Below are 17,617 nucleotides of genomic sequence, written 5' to 3' on the forward strand. Positions count from 1 at the left end.
CACGGGCAAAACATAAATAAATAAATAAATAAATAATATATATATATATATATATATATATATATATAGCTAGAAAATTTGTGGATGTGCTTGATACTGTAAATTTGCGATTCATGAGAACTAGAAAGATGAGCATTTTCAACACTTTTTTTGCAAATCTAACACGTGGATGCGATAGTTACAGTGAATTTTCTAAGAATTAACAATTGGATCATGTATTTTTGATGAAAAATTGTTATTTTTGAATGCTTGAAAATTCATGAAGATTGCGAGCCATGGATTTTAAAGCCTTAAAAACATCTCGTTTATGTATCAAAATGGAATGATTCAAGAGCTGCTTTGGTAAGGCCTATGCTTTTTAAAAAAAAGAAAAAAACCCAAACCTGGGTCGGATTCGGCTCCGACCGAGATCCAAACCCGGTAAGACCCCGTGCCTATTTAACGCACGCAGACGGAGAAACCCCTGCCCCTCCTCCCCCGCGCCGCTCTCTCTCCCGTTTCGTTTTCCGGCCACCCGCCGCCGGCAGCCCCGCTGCATTTCCCCCAACGGTGTCCCCCTCTCCCCGACGCCCTTGCCCCGTCTCTCCCTCCCTCGCTCGCCCTCTCTCTTTCTCACCTGCTCGTGTTCCGGCCTCCGACTCGGGAACCCTCCCCGACCACTCCCTTCGCCTCTCCCTCTCTCCTGCGTCCCTTGATCGCCGCGGCCACCCCGACGCCGGCGACCGTGGGCTTTCCCCCTTTCCGGTCTCCTTCCAGGTAAACCCCCCCTCTCTCTTGTTATTTCTCTTTCTGGCTGACAGGCAGGGGCTCTCTCATTTTCCGGCCGACAGGTAGGGGCAGCGCCCCTGCCTGTCTCCGTTTTTCCGTCGGGCAGCCTGTTTCCTCTTTCCGTCTGGCAGGCAGGGGTGATGCCCTGCCTGTTTCTTATTTCCGGCCAGTCTCCATCTTTTCGGCTGGCAGGCAGGGACCATGCTCCCGTCTGTCTCCATCTTTTCTGCTGGCAGACAGGGACGATGCCCCTGCCTGTTTTCTCTTTCTGGGCCCCTGCATACCCCTCTTTTTCCGGCCGGTAGGCAGGGGCGGTGCCCCTGCTCGTCCCTCTGTCTTGCGGGGTGGCTCCGGCCGTCCTGCCTGATCCCCTCCTCTCTTCCCCTTCTGACAGGCGGGGCAGGGCCGCCCCCCTGCCCATTTCCCCTCCTCTGTCAGGCTGTTGGGGCAGGGTTGCGCCCCTGCCCCTCCCTCTACTTCGGACTGGCCTGATGGGCAGGGGCTGCACACCTGCCCCTTCGTTTCCCTCTGCCTGGGCGATGGGCAGGGGCTGTACCAAAATTTCGATCTTTGTATGTTCTCGTTCCGAAGTCGCTTTTGTTTCTGTTCGGCTGTTCCGAGAGGGTTTTGGATGAAAACCCATTTTATCCGGATACTTTGGGGTATTAGGAGCAGTAGTTACCAGTAGAACCAGCATCTTTAGGACAAATAGTTCACTAGAAACCCATGGAATTTGTTGTTTCAGAAGTCGGTGAAAACACAACAATCATTCCTCTCCTTTGTTCCCACTGGTCTCCTCGCTGTAAAATCCGACCAGCTTTGTGTGTGTATGTGTTTTGAGTTTTTTCAGATTTTTAATCGTTGAATTCATGAGAATTGGGATTTGATTCTTTTATTTTTTATTGTTAAATCTGCACGAGTTGGGTTTGATTACGGTGTTTCTGATGATTTTCTTCTGAGGGTCCTATTTAGTGTATCAACATGGCGTTAGTGACACCATCTCGGTTTTCTTCCATAATAACACTCAAAGCACGCATATAACTAAAATTTGGTTTTGTTTCTTTCCCAGATTTTGAGGTACATCTCAGCATTACAAGACAAAAAAAATGGAGGTTTTAGGAATCTGAACAGGAAAGAGTTCCAGGAAACCAGAAAATCAGAAAACTAGGTATCTGGGTGTGAATCTGAACATCCCCAAAATCATGTTTTGGAGATCTAAATAAAAACAGAGGGCTCAAATCCAGAAAAACTAAGAATCTGGATGTGCCAAACACCCACCTGATTCTTGTTTTATACAAAGATTGGAGTTATGCATACTTTAATGGTTCTTCCATTAAGATTTTGAAGTTACTTTAGCTCATATTTTTTGAGGCCCACGGCGATTGAGGATGCCGTGTTAACTAATTGTATACATAATGAATTATGGTGTGTAAAACAAGGCCTTGGAGCCATAACCAGGCCCACTCTGGGACGGCTCTTACTCTGGCCTCAACTGCTCTGGTCCACATAGGGATGGCAGTGGACCGAGGCGGGGGCGGGGAACAAGGTCTCCACCCCCGCCCCGTTTCAAAATCCGATCCTCCATCCCTGCACGGGGATGGATTTTAACCTCCACCCCCTCCTCCATTCCCGTTTCAAGTCCTCCATCCCCAGTCCAAACGTGGGCGAGGTGGGGCGGGGCCCCGTTTCCCCTTAGTCTATAGTCATCCATTGAAGGATTGGGGATGGGGTGTGGCGGGGAAAGGCGGGGATTGGGGCGGGGCGGGGGGAAGCGTAAGTCCATCCCCGCACGGGGATAGATTTTAACCTTCATCCCCGTTTCATGCCCTTCATCCCCGGTCCAAACGGGGCGAGGCGGGGTGGGGCCCCATTGTCCACCGGTCCACTGCCATCCCTAGGTTCACATAGCCCGTTTCCCTGGTTCCCTATTCAGGAACATAGGGTTCCTCCATACCAAATGTCAGGTACATTAACTGTGACAATTAGAAAGGCTTGAGGTGGTGAAGGTGCTTCTAAAGAAAACCTCTTTAAGTTTCCACAGGGGAGGCTTTAGTAGCAATTGTTGAGAAGTGTGATTTACTTTGTCATTGTGGGTTTGGTGGCTATTAAGATTTTTGAAATTTTAGTAATCTTTTGTCAGGTTTGTGGAGATCTTGGAGTAATGGGGAACACGTCATCAATGCTAACTCAGTATGATATTGAAGAAGTTCAGGAGTATTGCCACAATCTCTGTATGTGCATCAGATTTGGCATTCGTTCTTTCTCTGTGCTATTTGTTTATTTATTCGGTTGTTCAAGTTGCATTTCTTATTCTTTTTGTTTCTTAATGTTGATTCAGTTTCACAACAAGAGATTGTTTCCCTATACACAAGATTTTGCCAACTTGATAGAAATGCAAAGGGTTTCATATCGGCAGATGAGTTTCTCTCCGTGCCTGAGTTTGCTCTTAATCCGCTTTCACAGGTCAGCTTTTGTGCAGCCATTCAATTAAGATTTTCAATATCATTATCAGCACCCACAAAGATCTCAGTTTCATTTTTTTATAGGGAAATTAGTTTTGGTGACATCCTTTCAGGAAAATCCAGTTTTTAATGCATATTTGTCATACATCTTATGATTTCTCTTATGTCAAATTGCAGAGGCTGTTGCGAATGATCGATGGGTTGAACTTTAAAGATTTTGTCGCATTCTTGTCATCCTTTAGTTCTCATACAAGTCTTCAACAGAAGATTGAATGTAGGTGATTCTTCTTGAAGTAAAAATTATATGTTTAGGGTTATGGCTGTTTTCTCCCCCTGATTATTGCTGATTCATAATTGTGATCCATTCAATACCTTTTTCCATATGTTGCAGTCATCTTCAAAGTTTATGATTCTGACGGTAATGGGAAGGTAACATTTAACGATATATTGGAAGTACTGAGGGATTTAACTGGATCATTCATCTCCGAACAGCAACGAGAGGTAGAGTTCATATGCTACTGCAATCTATTTGAATTTCATGTAAAACATTCAGAATTGCATCATCTTAGGATGACAAGTTAATCTAGTTTGTGCTTTTAAGATTTTTTTAGCTAGTGGATAGTTACTCATGGGTTCACTTTTTGGCATTATTACGCCTTTCATGGAAAAAAATAAGAAATGTTGTTTAGAAAAGTATAGTTGGGGACTCTAGGCCTTATAGAAGCAAAAAGGTGAGGCCAAAATATTCCAGCTTAACTTTTCGCTGGGTGGAAAATTTTGTATTTCTTTTTCTTTTTGGCGCAGAATGGGAACACATGATTTTACAACATGAATCTGAAATTTAGCACATCCTGATTTGGATCAACCACAATTTGTTCAGTGCTTATTCCCTTGACAGCTTTAGGCTATCCATCACGATGAGAACCTCTAATGATTCCTACTTGTCCACTGTAACTTTTGAAAATAGTGGCTGGCTGGGTTTGGATCAACCTTAACTTGTGCAGTGCTCATCCTCTTGAGAGCTTTATACTGGCCATCATGATGAGAACCACTATGGTGCTCGCTTCTTTCATTCCTACTTATCCACTACTCCGCTGTGACTTTTGAGCTGAAAATGATTCTCGTAAATATTAGGGTATCAAGAAGTATGTTATTGTTTTGCAGTTAATTTTATATTTTTCAATATTTATTTGGTTTTTGAAAATAAGCACCTTCAACAGTTCATCCCTTTTAGTTTAAATGATCCAGTGGTCTATGGGATTGAACTGGGCATGCCATGATTCTAAGGGTTGAATCAACATAGATCTCAATCTCTATATTATGATTTTTTTGGGTCTGATTCAGATTGACCTTGATTAGATCACCAAACATGTTGATACCCAACCCTAGTCATCACAACTTCAACCAAACACCATTTTTTTTATCTCTCATTATCCTTATTTGCTCAATGCCATTATTGAAAACAGAGCTAAAACTGATTTGGATATTTGGAAATTTAAGGTAAGGCAATGCTGGGGATTTGTTCAAATAGTAGGTTCACAGCTCTAATCTAGTGTAATTTATATATAAGGAGTGCTAAAGTCCTTTGAAACACCTGTACCTATTCATTATATGTAATCTTATACATATGCTCTTCTTTACCTATTTTCTGGCTTAAAGATTCTCTTGGAACTACTAAAGTTTTTTTTCTTTTTATCATGCTTGTTTAGCATGTCTTGACTCATGTCTTGGAGGAAGCTGGCTACTCAAAAGGATGTGCCCTAGTGTTGGATGATTTTGTAAAGGTATTTCATGATTCATGCTGATTTTCTTGTTAGAGTTCTACCGCATTAATTTTTAATTGAAACAACCTTAGGTTATTCTACTCCTTCATAGCATTGTTTAATCAGGCTATAAAGGACATCCTTATAGTATCATTCATATATATATACATATATACATACTGTAATGCTACTGTGTTCTGGGAGCACCAACTCCCACCTAATAGAAACCATACGTGTAAGTTATTTCTTCTCAATCAGACTTCATAGATGCTTTCAACCTAGTTTATTTGATAGGAATCATGCTTTGGATAATTTTTGTTGATAAAAAAAGGATTTTTTAGGTTGTGCAATTTTTGGTACATTGTGGGCCATCAATTTTTAAAGATCTTGAAAAACCTACATATAGGTTACATTCACATTATTCAAATCTTGTTTTCTACTAAAAATGACATGTAGATCATATCTATACGGTCTGATCAACAAAAAGCCTCAAGAACTTTCAAAATTAAAGCTTTCTTTAGGTGGGAGTAGGTACTCCCAAAGCACTGTAGCATTATATATATATATATATATATATATATATATATATATAGAGAGAGAGAGAGAGAGAGAGAGAGAGAGAGAGAGAGAGAGAGAGAGAGAGAGAGAGAGAGAGAGAGAGAGAGAGAGAGAGAGAGAGAGAAATGTGGCCTGATTGATGTTTGTTTGAACTACCATTTCTCATGTTGATTCAGTGTGTGGACACACATAGCAAATTTGATTTCAATTGTTCAAATCTGGACATTTTCATGTTTAGGATTTAGTGATTCACCATTCACCGAATTTGACTTTTTAAATGTGTTAAACCAGAGTTACCGGAAGCGCCTAGGCAAAAGGGGAAGCGCAAAACGTCGCGCTTCCGAAGCGTGAGGGGAAGCATCCCCTTTTTTGGGAAGCGCGCTTCCCTTTTATGGGAAGCACGCTTCCCCCACTTTTCCTCCTCGCTTCCCCATTTTTTTTCATTTTTTTCGCTTCCCCCTCGCTTCCTAGGTCGCTTTCGAGACGGTTCAAAATTTTCTTCTAAGTGGTCCCACGCTTCCCTGCTTCCTAAATTTTTGAAAGTGCCTCGCTTCCCGCTCCCGCTTCCCGTATCGCTTCCCGCTCCCGCTTCCTCGTCTGGTAACTCTGTGTTAAACTAAAGGCATGTTTGCAATGTCATGTGATTCTTGAATTTTCTCAAGATGTGATTGTAAATCACAACACTTTCTCAAGGTTAGTGAAACATGAGAAAGGTACTAGTCATGATTGTGATTGCTGTTGGGTTTGGGTTGGGTCCATCCTCATTTGGGTAGCCCACCTCCACTTGAGTCCTCTTTTGTAGAGAGTCAAACTTAGTTTGACTTACAAAGGTATATTTTTGTCCATTTTTAATTTGTGGTTCTATTTGTCTCAAGTCATCTATTGTTGTAGAGAGACATGAGAGAGCGGCATGTGTGTGAGAGATAAGAGAGTGTGAGGTTCCTCTTCTTTGTGAGAAAGAAAAGACCTAGGGCTTCTTCTACCCCCAAGAGAGCATAAGGGAGGATTCTTGTAAGCAAGAAGGTTGTATCCTCAAGCTTGGGAGCTTGAGAAGAAAACTTTGTTACCTGATTTTACATAATGGATTTGTTGTGGTGGCACCGTGGATTTTCCCGTTTCTCTTGGAGATGTTTTTTCATGTAAGTTGGTGTGTTTTTCCTTTGCTTTGATTTTCTCTTGTGTTTTTATATTCCTATTGGATTGTATGTTTGCTTTGTTGGAGGTAATACATTGGATACCCAAAGTAATTATTTGGTGTAGTTGGGGTTTATGTTATTGTGTTTATCAAGTGTTTGTTGAATTTTCTAATTGATTCACGTAGAAGAAAAGTGTTTTTGCTTATTTTCGCTACTCTTGGTTTCTGCCCAACAAGTGGTATCAGAGCATTTATGGTCAAATTTGCTTTGTATTCGTGTGAATTGAGATGAAAAACACAACAAAAAGGATGGTTAGTTTCAATGGAAGGAATTGACAAATATAGAAGGCTAAGATGGAGGACCTTTTTTATGTGAAGGACTTGCATGATCCCATTAAAGAAGATAAACCCAAGATTACCTCGGATGATGATCGGAAGAAACTTGATCAGAAGGTCATTACCACTATTAGCCAATGGTTGGATGATGTAGTGTTTCACCATGTTTCAAAAGAGCCTACGACAAAGTCTCTATAAAAGAAGTTGCATGATTTGTATGAGAGGAAGACAACGACAAACAAATTGTTTCTCATTCGACAATTAGTGAATATGAAGTTCAAGGAGGGATCTTCGGTGTCGGATCATCTTAATGAGATGCACAATATTATGAACCAATTGGCATCCATGAAGATGGTATTAAATGATAAGTTGCAAGCAATCTTATTGCTTAGTTCCCCATCAAAAAGTTATGAAACATAGGTGGTTTCTTTGAGATGGTGTGATAAGCATGAATCATGTGACTAGTTGTTTGATGAATGAAGAAGTTGGAAGAAAATCGGTGAATGCACTAGCCCAAAGATCTTGGCAAATGAAAATCGCGGAAGATTGTCTCAAGAGAGCCACATGTTTGAGGAAAGCACAAGCCTAGATCAAAGTCTAGAAGCCAACTCACTTATCATTATTGTGGTGGTGTCAAGCACTTCAAGAAGCAACATAGAAAGTTCAACAGGGATAACAAAGAAGGAAAACTCAAAGAAAAAGAGGGTGATACCATGCCTAATATATCTAGTGATGGTTCTCTTATTGTAGTAGAAGAGAAGGATGGTTGTCTCAATGTCATGAACACCAACACCGATTGGGTGTTTGATTCAAGTGTTTCATATCATGCCACACCACATTTGGAGTTGTTCACTTCGTATAAGCCAGGAAACTTTGGGGTTGTTCATATGGGCAACCGAGGAACTTCAAACATTGTTGGCATTGGTGATGTATGCCTTGAAACCAGTGTGAAGACGAAGCTCATGCTAAAAGATGTTCAACATGTTCTAGATTTATTCATGAATCTCATCTTTACGTGCAAGTTAGATGATGAAGGGTACACAAGCACATTTGGCAAATCAGGTTGGAAGCTCACCAAGGGTGTTCTTATAGTTGCAACATGTGACAAGTATGGTACAATATACCACAAGAAGAGATTTGCTCTTAAGGGGGAGCTTAATGCTATGGATGGCTCTCTTGCCCCTGTATCGTGCCACTGCAGATCATTCATCACCTGTAATCCTTATGAAACAGGGTCAGACTTATGAAAGCCAGTAAGTTTATACCACTAACATTAAGATTGCACATGCTAGAACATTCATCACAAACATAATATCATAATTTAATAATTTAATGTATCATGATATAATTGTTCCACACCAAGAAAGTTCCTCAACTCCACTAAATCTTTCATCTTGAAAGTTTTCATTAAAAACTGCTTCACGTCTTGCACGTGATTATCTGAACTCCCAATGATCACAATGTCATCAACATATATAAGAAGAAGTATAACAATGTCTGCCTTTTGGTAAATAAAGAGTGAGTGATCCATTGAGCATCTTCTAAAACCATAACTCTGAATTTGCATAGAGAAACTTTCAAACCAGGGACAAGACGCTTGTTTCAACCCATACAGAGATTTTCTTAGTTTGCACACCCAGGCAGTAGGATCCTTCTCGGCATAACCAGGAGGTTGCTCCATATACACTTCTTCCTTTAAAGTTCCATGCAAAAATGCATTTTTAACATCCATCTGGCTAAGACTCCAACCTCGATCGACTGTTAGGGATATGATGACACGAATAGTATCCATTTTGACTACCGGACTAAAAGTTTCATCGTAGTCTTCACCATATTGTTGTGTGAATCCTCGAGCAACAAGTTGTGCCTTATATTTGTCAATGCTTCCTTCAGGCTTATACTTTGTTTTATAAACCCATTTTGAGCCAACTACATTCTTTCCTTCTGGCCGAGGGACTATTTCCCAAGTCTGGCATTCATGAAGAGCTTCCATTTCTTCATTCATAGCTTCAGTCCAATGACGGGATTGAAGAGCTTGATTAAAACAAGTTGGTTCATCCTGTTTTGTGAGCTGAGACATAAACAACTGAAAATCAAGGGAGGTCTCATAACTCACCCATCGTTGAATAAGATGCTTAATGCGTGACGGCCTTTCAGCCGGATCATTGGCGATGCTTTCCACATTCCTCGGCTCTGTATTTTTGTCTCGTCTAGTGTATATCTGCCCAGAGAAGCGTTCTACTGGGGGTGGCTCAACTGGAGACTCAACTGGAGATAATTCAACATGTATATGTGAGTCATTCAACTCCCTACTCAAGCCGAAGGAAGAACAATTTGTCTGACATGTTTCTCCTGTATTAGCAAAAAGATCTGCGCTCATCCATGGATCATATACTTCTAATTCTCGAGATGGCAACGCTGCATAGTCATTGACATGAAAATTTCGTTCGTCAAAAACAACATTTCTGGAGGTCCTAATACGTTGTGTAGTAGGATCATAGCATCGATAACCTTTGTATTCATCGATAACCTTTGTATTCATTTGCATACCCAACAAATCTGCACTTGACCGCCTTGTCCTGAAACTTATTTCGCAGAGATGAATCAACATGTACATAACATACACAACCAAAAACACACAGTTCATCGTAAGAGGGATTTTGCCCGAATAAAGTATAATAGGGAGATTTCCGATCCAATAGTGCCATAGGAAGACGATTTATGATATGAACAGATGTGTGAAAAACTTCTGTCCAGAGACTAACGGGCACATTGCTATCATGTAACATGCTCATCGCGCTCTCGACAATATGCCTGTGTTTCCTCTCCGCAACCCCATTTTGTTGAGGAGTATGAAGGCAAGAAACCTGTCGACTTATTCCTTTATCCCGAAGAAAGGCAATAAACTCGTTCGATGAATACTCTCCTCCACCATCACATTGTAAATGCACAATATCACAAGCAAACTTTGTTTTGACCATCGAATGGAATTCCCGAAATATTTGAAAAACTTCATGCTTGTGTTTTAAGAAATATATCCAAGTATAACGGGAATAAGAATCATTAAAGATAACATAGTAACGACTGCCAGAAAGAGAAGGAATAGGTGCGGGTCCCCAAACATCAGAACAAATAATCTCAAATGGCTTTGAAGCTCTTTTATTTATAATACGAAAAGGAAGAACATGACTTTTGCAGAGTTCGCATGAAGAACATTTATTATTATTACCAAAAAATGAACATAAACTAGACTCTGGAAGGAGACCATCAGATACAAGATCTTCAATGAAACCCCGGCTACAATGTCCCAAATGACTATGCCAAATATCTGACTTATTACAATGAGATGAATTAAAAACTTCCAATGAAGGGAAAAACAAAGACTCTAAAGGTGAAGACACTGAAGAATGCTTGGACGACTTCAACTGGAGAACTGGGACTGAAGACAAAGACATTGAAGGAATCTCCTTGAAGACGTACATGTTTCCTTGTCGCTCCCCCTTAGGGAATGTCTCCTTCGTTCGTAGATCCTTAACATAAACAGAAGAGGGAGTAAATTCGATGAAAGAATTCATATCGTCAACAAGTTTAGCTACAAAAACCATGTTCTTTTTAATATTGGGAGCAAGAAGTACATTGGACAAGTGAAATGAGGACTTTGACATAGGGATATGTGCATTGCCAGTATGACTAATGGAGTGATAAGTTCCATCTCCCGTAACTATACTACCTTTTTCAAAATAAGGCAATAAGTGAGATAACTTACCCGCATTACCCGTAACGTGTGTGGCGACACCTGAATCAACATACCATTCGCCTTGTTCATTTTGCTTGATTGTCATATGTGACAATGCTGATAACAAAAGTTGTTGCACATCTGTGGATGACACTTTTGTGTTCACAGTGGTAGCTGATTTATTCTCAATTTTGTTTATTTTCCTCTGTTTTGTAGATTAAACCAACAATCAGCTTTCACATGTCCTCTTTTGTTACATAAGAAACAAGTGGGCACTCTCCTCTGATTCCTTGTATTAAAAACCCCTGACATATTAGGTGTAGGCAAGATACCACGTCCTCCCTGCCCAAAACGTCTGCGGCCTCTGCCTCCTTGATGCGCTCCATTCCCTCGTCCAAAACCTACATAAGTGTCCATGGCCAAAACTGAATGAGGACAAGCTGATTCATTTCCTTCTGCCCTTTGTTTCATAATCATCTCATGATGGAGAAGTTTCGCTTGAAGATCGTCAAAAGTGGGCAACTGTGGAAGGCATGATAAAGTTGTGGTAAGCATGTCAAAATCAGGACCCAATCCATTGAGAAGTTGTTGAACTTTATCTTTATCTGCAATAGCACTTCCAATAACCGCCAATTGATCAGTAATACTCTTCAAGCGGCCTATGTATTCCATGATTGTCATGGAGCCTTTCTTCAAACTTTGAAAATCATTTTTTAAGTACATAACTCGGGCTTCTGATATCTGAGAATATGTCTGGGACAACTTACTCTACAGATCCGCCGCAGTGCAATCATCTGAAAGAGTAACCAACACTTCTTGAGAGAGTGTTGACGTAATATAAGCAACCAAAGACTGATCCCGCTTCCTCCAAGCTGTATACTCTGGATTCTTAATAGAAATGGTAATTGTGTCACCCTTCTCATCCTTGGTTTCCTGCAAAATAAGTCGTGGTGGTATAGGAACTAAACCATCCAGATGTTCATCGAGATCCTGACTCCGTATAAAAGGAAGGATTTGCCTCTTCCAAGTCAAAAAATTAGAATGAGTAAGTTTTTCTGTAATGAGCTGACTCAAGAAATTTGCAGAGGGACCGGATGACGATGAGTAATCCATATCAATGAGACAATGTATAAGCAAACAAAACGAATGGAAGAAACAAACATGCTTGAGATCACTTAATCAATCAGGAGAACTTCAACAAGACATGTACCTGTGCGACCAATATCTGGAAATAACCTTTTTTTTTTAAACAGAATCGAGATTGTAAACAATTACAATCTGCCTGTAGGCGTTGCACAGGGGACACTAAATAGCAATAAAGGAGAAAAAAAATTTCTGTAATCAAAGAATTTCTGGAAATAGGGGAAAGAATTTCTGGGAAAAAAAACTGACACGTTAAAAGTGGAAAACAAAAGAGAGTTGCAATAAGTGACAGATGGGGAGACGAGTTGCAGTTTTATTAAAACTTACAGACGTTAAGAGGTTTATGACTGCAGTCAGAGAGGAGAATAAAAAAAAAGGGTTTTGAGATTGGGAGTTGCAATAAGTGACAGATGGGGAGACGAGTTGCAATAAGGGGAGGAGACGAGTTTCAATAAAGGAAAAATTGAGAAAAGGGAAGACGAGCCAAAATCTGGTTCTACAGATCTCGCTGAACACGCCTCTAACAGGATTCCGCAACCCTGAGCTTTGATACCATATGAGACTTTGTAGTCTGTGGTTCAGACTGCACAGGAAAGTAGAGAGAGAGAGAGAGAGAGAGAGAGAGAGAGAGAGAGAGAGAGAGAGAGAGAATCGGCTGGGGCGGCATTCAGTTGCTCGACCTCCAAGCCCTAACCTTCATATGTATAAAACAAGTATACAACTATCCTTGTAATATCAGAGATATTACAAGGATGCCATTAATGAGAAATATACAACATGTGTTTCATTTAACATACCATGCGTATGGATCTGGATCCAGATCCATACACAAATTATATTTTAACAGTATCCTCAATCTTGGGAGCTTGAGAAGAAAGCTTTGTAATCTAATTTCACATATTGGATTTGTTGCGGTGGCCCCGTGGTTTCCATTTTTGAGGAGGGTTTTTTACGTAAATCGATCCAGAGTTACCGAAAACTTCTTAGATAGGTGGGAAGCGTGATTCCTGAAAACACGTTTCGGAAGTGCAATACTCCTTGCTTCTAAAACTTGATGAGAATCTCGATTCTCCCACGCTTCTCCTATGCTTTCCACACGCTTCATCCATTCTTCTTATATGTTCTCTCACTCTACTTTTCTTGTTTTTTATGTGTTTCCTCTCACGCTTCTCACTCACTTCCATGTGCTTTCTCTAAATTGGTGGTCATCATTTTTAGATTTTGTTAAAAACTTAATTCTTACACTAAAAAACCACGACATTTTTGCATTCCATTTTGATTTCCCTTCAATTCTTATACTGTTTTTTTATTCCTCGCTTCCCACTTCCTATACATTTTCAAATGCATCGCTTTGCGCTTTCGCTACCTGTATTGTTTCTCGCTTTTGCTTCCTAGTCTGGCAACCTTGGGGTTTCCCTTGCTTTGATTTTCTCGTGTTTTTATATTTCTATTAGATTGTATGTTTGCTTTGGTAAAGGTGGTTTTACACTATTTAGTGTAAGTGAGGTTTATGTGATTGTGTCTACCAAGTGTTTATTAAATTTCTTAAGTGATTCACATAGAGGGGAAGTGCTTCAGCTTATTTTTGTTACTCTTGGTTTCTCCCCAACAATTACCAGCTGTGATTATTTTTGCTTGAATCTTGTGAAAGTTGGTCACAAGATTGACCTTGTGACCAACAATCACAACTTCTTTTTCAGTTGTGATTATTCATGACCATTTGTGACCAAAGCAAACATGCCCTAAGTTGCTTAGACTTGTTTATTCACCAATTAAAAGCTTGGTCTTGGTTAGTAGTTGCTACTCTAGTGGTTACATACATAGTCACAAATATATGCGATATTTTCAAAATATCACGATATTAGCATTGTATTTTCAGCAAATGATATTATAGGTGAAATATTGTGATATTTTGAAAATATCTTCAATTTGATAATATTGCAATATTATCAATTATTGTTACTGTTTTTATTTATTTTCTACATCTTAAATTATTTTTATTCTTTATTTTGCATTTTTACTTATTTTTTTACTATATATGTATTTTATTATCTTAACATGATACTTTCTTACTTATTTTTGTTATTTTTATAGATTTTTATTTTTTTAAGCCCCCAGATTTTTCCAAGATTTTTCACCAAACCTATAATATCGCAAGAAATAGCCTCGCTGAGAGATGACCGATACCAATATTTGTGACTATGGTTACAGATTGCACTAAACCTCTGAATGATGATTTGGTGTCATGGTCATGTCCTTGTTACTCGATCAGTTTTGAACAAGCCTTAGTTTCAGCTGTTATCATGTGCCCTGGTATGTGATGGACCTCCATCCATTGAGGTTCGTCTCTAATAAAATATCCTGGCTGTTTATTACATCCTAGATTTATTTTTTCATTTTTGGACCCATACGTTTCCAAGCATTTTGTTTATCCATTAATAATATAAACATGGCTCTGTTTGCAAGTGATATATATTTTTGTGTTACATGGTTTTGCTATCTACTTCTGTTGCTCATGCATATTATAGCAACCATGCTTCAAATGCTTCTCACTAGTCTTCATATTCTGTTATTTGGAGGTAGTCAAGGCTTTTGCTTTTCTTTCCAGTGAAATTTGATTGGATTATTTGTTGGTGAAAGTCCTGTATCATTTGCAGTTTCACGTATATGTTTTACCATTAAGTGTGTGGTACCCAGCATATAGGAAACTGTCTCTACTAGTAGATGATTTTGTAACTTCCAATATTTTTAACCATGCCAGCAATAAGCTAACTGCAGATTTTGAAATTCTGCACGCCCACACACACATACACATGCCAAAGAAAAAAACAAAGAAAAACTACACAATAAGATCTCCAGGCTTTCCAGCTGTGTTCAAAATATGACGTCTTCATTCAAATCAATGGCTCAATCACTCAGTAGTGCTGATTCATTTCCTCACTGGGGTGTTAAAACTCACTTTCCCTGTCAACAGAAAAAAAAAGGTGTTGGTAATTGGTTATCATGTAGCAACATTTCTTGTAAATCAGCTGAGCTGACTCCTTGCAGCATGCAAGCTATTTTATTTCTAAAGCTCTTGTCAGGTCCCTTCTGGATTGTTCTACATGGTGGGATCCTTATAGTCAGAAGCAATATCATTAGATTTTCATGTATATATGTATACAATTTCCATTCTCTTTGTCAACTCGTGATTGTACATAGAGATTGTGGTGAGTGGATGGGACCTTTGATGGCTTAAACTTGATATGAATGTTATGTCTGTCCAAATGTTTGTTTCAGGTTCTTAGCAAGTCTGGTCTGAAGATGGATGTTGAAGTCCCTGTGGATTAGTGTGAAGAGTGTTTGGTTGGTGGCTTTATGCAATGCGTGTTTCCCGGGTAAAGGTATGTCTCTGTTGGTGCTCTATCATTTCCTCCAAGTTTCAGTGCTTTCAGATAGATAACCGTATTCTGCTTCATTAGTGTTTTTTGTGCATCTTACGGCATAGAAGGGAGCATCCTTGCATGTAATTTATGTGCGTCTGCCCTGATGGTTGTGCATGCTGTGCATGTAACCTTATTTAAGCTGTGTTAATAAGATCCTTTTTCCTGGGAAAACAATTCATTTGCTTTGTTGTTGCTTCTTTCCTTTTTTCGGTTTCTTTGATTTCACCAGTGAGCACGATGAGCCACCTGTTGCAGTTCAAAGGTGCAACTGATACTGGCGAACAAAATTTTCTCTGTTACTGAGTCAATTGTATAGAACGGTTTGAATGGAAATCGGATCTTGGGTCTGTTAGTAGTCTTGGGTTCAGGCTAGGTTGAGCAATAGGGTTAACACCCTATATATATACTCATCTAATAAGCTCCCGTGAGGTTAATCAGTGGGTAGCCATTTGGAAGATGACTTGGCCTCGAAGAAGCAAACCCATCTTCCTCTTCACTCATCAGATTGGAGGTTTAATATGGGCTGACTCAGCTCACCTCAGGTTGGCTTGCGTAAGCTCATAAAATTTGACCTGGATCCATTACTGGCACATTATCTTGGCTGAGGGATCTCGGGTTCAAATCCCAGTGGGAGCAATTCTTGTCCACTAGAAAGATTAAATGATACATACTTTTGATAGGTTATCATATTAACAATGGTGTAGATAAATTAATTGAATATATAGCTTATATACAAGTGGTTGGGTATTCCATTCTTTTTATCTCTCCTTGCAAAAAATGTATTATTCAACTTGAATTTGGGTGTTCAATTCTTTTTCTAATCCTCTTTTAGTGAAAGCATTATTTGCAAGCCAGCTTGCACAGATTCAGCTGAAGCTCGTGACCAGCCAGCTTGGGCTCGGTTCGATCTCATGAGAGTTCAAGCTTTAGAACTGATTGAGCTCCTATTGAGTCAAAATAAGCTAAACTTGAGCAAGAGGACCTCCACTTTGTTAACTTCTTTACGAGTCAATTTTATGATATTTAGGATAGCTAAGCATGGATCCAAATGAAAGTGGAACTAATAAAGTAGGTGCGACTCATTGCCCCAATGGTAGATCGATTTTGATATCATCAACACAAATGAACATCTAATCAAATCTGAATCTCATTAGTGGATTCAGTAAAGCAAGTAGTATCCGATTAACAACTGTAATTGTATATGGTATGTCATTTTACATCTGAATCTGATGGATTAATTGACACGGGTACATATAAACATATCAAATTAGCTAATCCGCATAATCTTTTTCATCTGAATCTGATTTTGTCAGGAATAGGGATGACAATGGACTGGGGCGGGGGACAAGGCCTTCACCCCCACCCCATTTCAAAATTTTGCCCTCCATCCTCACTCGAGTTTTGTTTTTAACCTCCATCCTAGGCTTATTCCCCGTTTCATGACATCCAGGTGGGAAGGGGCCGTGTTTTTTGGGTCTAAATGAGAGCTCGTACGACTCCTTAGAGGAAGGAGAAAGGAGAGATTTGAAAAAAGGTTTTATATTAGGGTTAGTAATATATATATATATATATATATATATATATATAGAGAGAGAGAGAGAGAGAGAGAGAGAGAGAGAGAGCAGTAGCTGCACAATCCTCTATGATGGGGGCTAATATCATTCTCTTTATAAAAAATAAACAAAACTCTATGGTGCAGGTATGCTGATCCAAAGTCAGCCTTTCAAGAGGCAAATATTGTCAGCCTTTTAAGTGAAAAAAAATCCACATTATGAGTTAACCGACTGCTGATGTGCATGAATAGCATTCATAACAAGAAATTATTGAATGGAGATATGGGCAGCATTAAATGTCAAAAGTGCCAAACAAAATGCAATTGTATGCTGTATATATTTCAATGCTGGTGACATGTTGAAATATCATTATATATTGATTTTCATTTCTGTTCTATATTTATGTTTTCCTTATAATCTATTATATGAATTTTAAACAAGCTCTCGACACCATAAAATTTGTCATTATATATATATATATATAATTTTGTTAGTAAAGCCTATACGTCTTGCATTATGAAGTCTACACCTCACTTAGTAACTCTTCACCTCAATTTTTCACTTTTCCTAACATCGGTAGAAGCCGTTAGCTGTTAGATAATTTAGAGATTATTTGCATTCCTACTTAATAATGCAACGCTCCAAAATTTTGAACTTGTAAACTTTTAGAATAGCTTGATAGAGTCTAGAAAATCTTTTGTTTTTCAGATTTTTTGTTTTTAGTGAATTAGCGAAAAC

At 39.3% G+C, this 17,617-nt stretch overlaps 1 protein-coding gene across 5 annotated transcripts; it reads left to right on the top strand.

Annotated features, from left to right (window-relative positions):
* Window positions 1–510: 510 nt before the first annotated feature.
* On the top strand, window positions 511–17,270 carry LOC149842042 (Calcium-binding EF-hand family protein). 5 transcript variants are annotated; one of them, XR_016431030.1, is made up of 8 exons: window positions 511–756; window positions 2,909–2,999; window positions 3,107–3,231; window positions 3,408–3,504; window positions 3,622–3,731; window positions 4,940–5,014; window positions 15,181–15,284; window positions 17,026–17,270. XR_016431030.1 is itself a non-coding variant. In XM_090001258.1 (7 exons), the coding sequence occupies exons 2-7, from the start codon at window positions 2,930–2,932 to the stop codon at window positions 15,229–15,231; spliced, it is 528 nt and encodes a 175-aa protein (XP_089857384.1). In that variant the 5' UTR covers window positions 511–756; window positions 2,909–2,929; the 3' UTR covers window positions 15,232–15,489. The 5 variants fall into 5 exon arrangements, 2 of the variants coding, with proteins under 2 accessions (XP_089857384.1, XP_089857386.1); XR_016431031.1 differs by lacking the exon at window positions 17,026–17,270 and adding an exon at window positions 15,556–16,345; XR_016431032.1 differs by lacking the exon at window positions 4,940–5,014.
* Window positions 17,271–17,617: the final 347 nt, after the last annotated feature.

The sequence above is a fragment of the Nuphar pumila genome, chromosome 3 (genome assembly GCF_984573655.1).
Source record: "Nuphar pumila chromosome 3, dmNupPumi1.hap1.1, whole genome shotgun sequence".
Classification (NCBI taxonomy): Eukaryota; Viridiplantae; Streptophyta; class Magnoliopsida; order Nymphaeales; family Nymphaeaceae; genus Nuphar; species Nuphar pumila.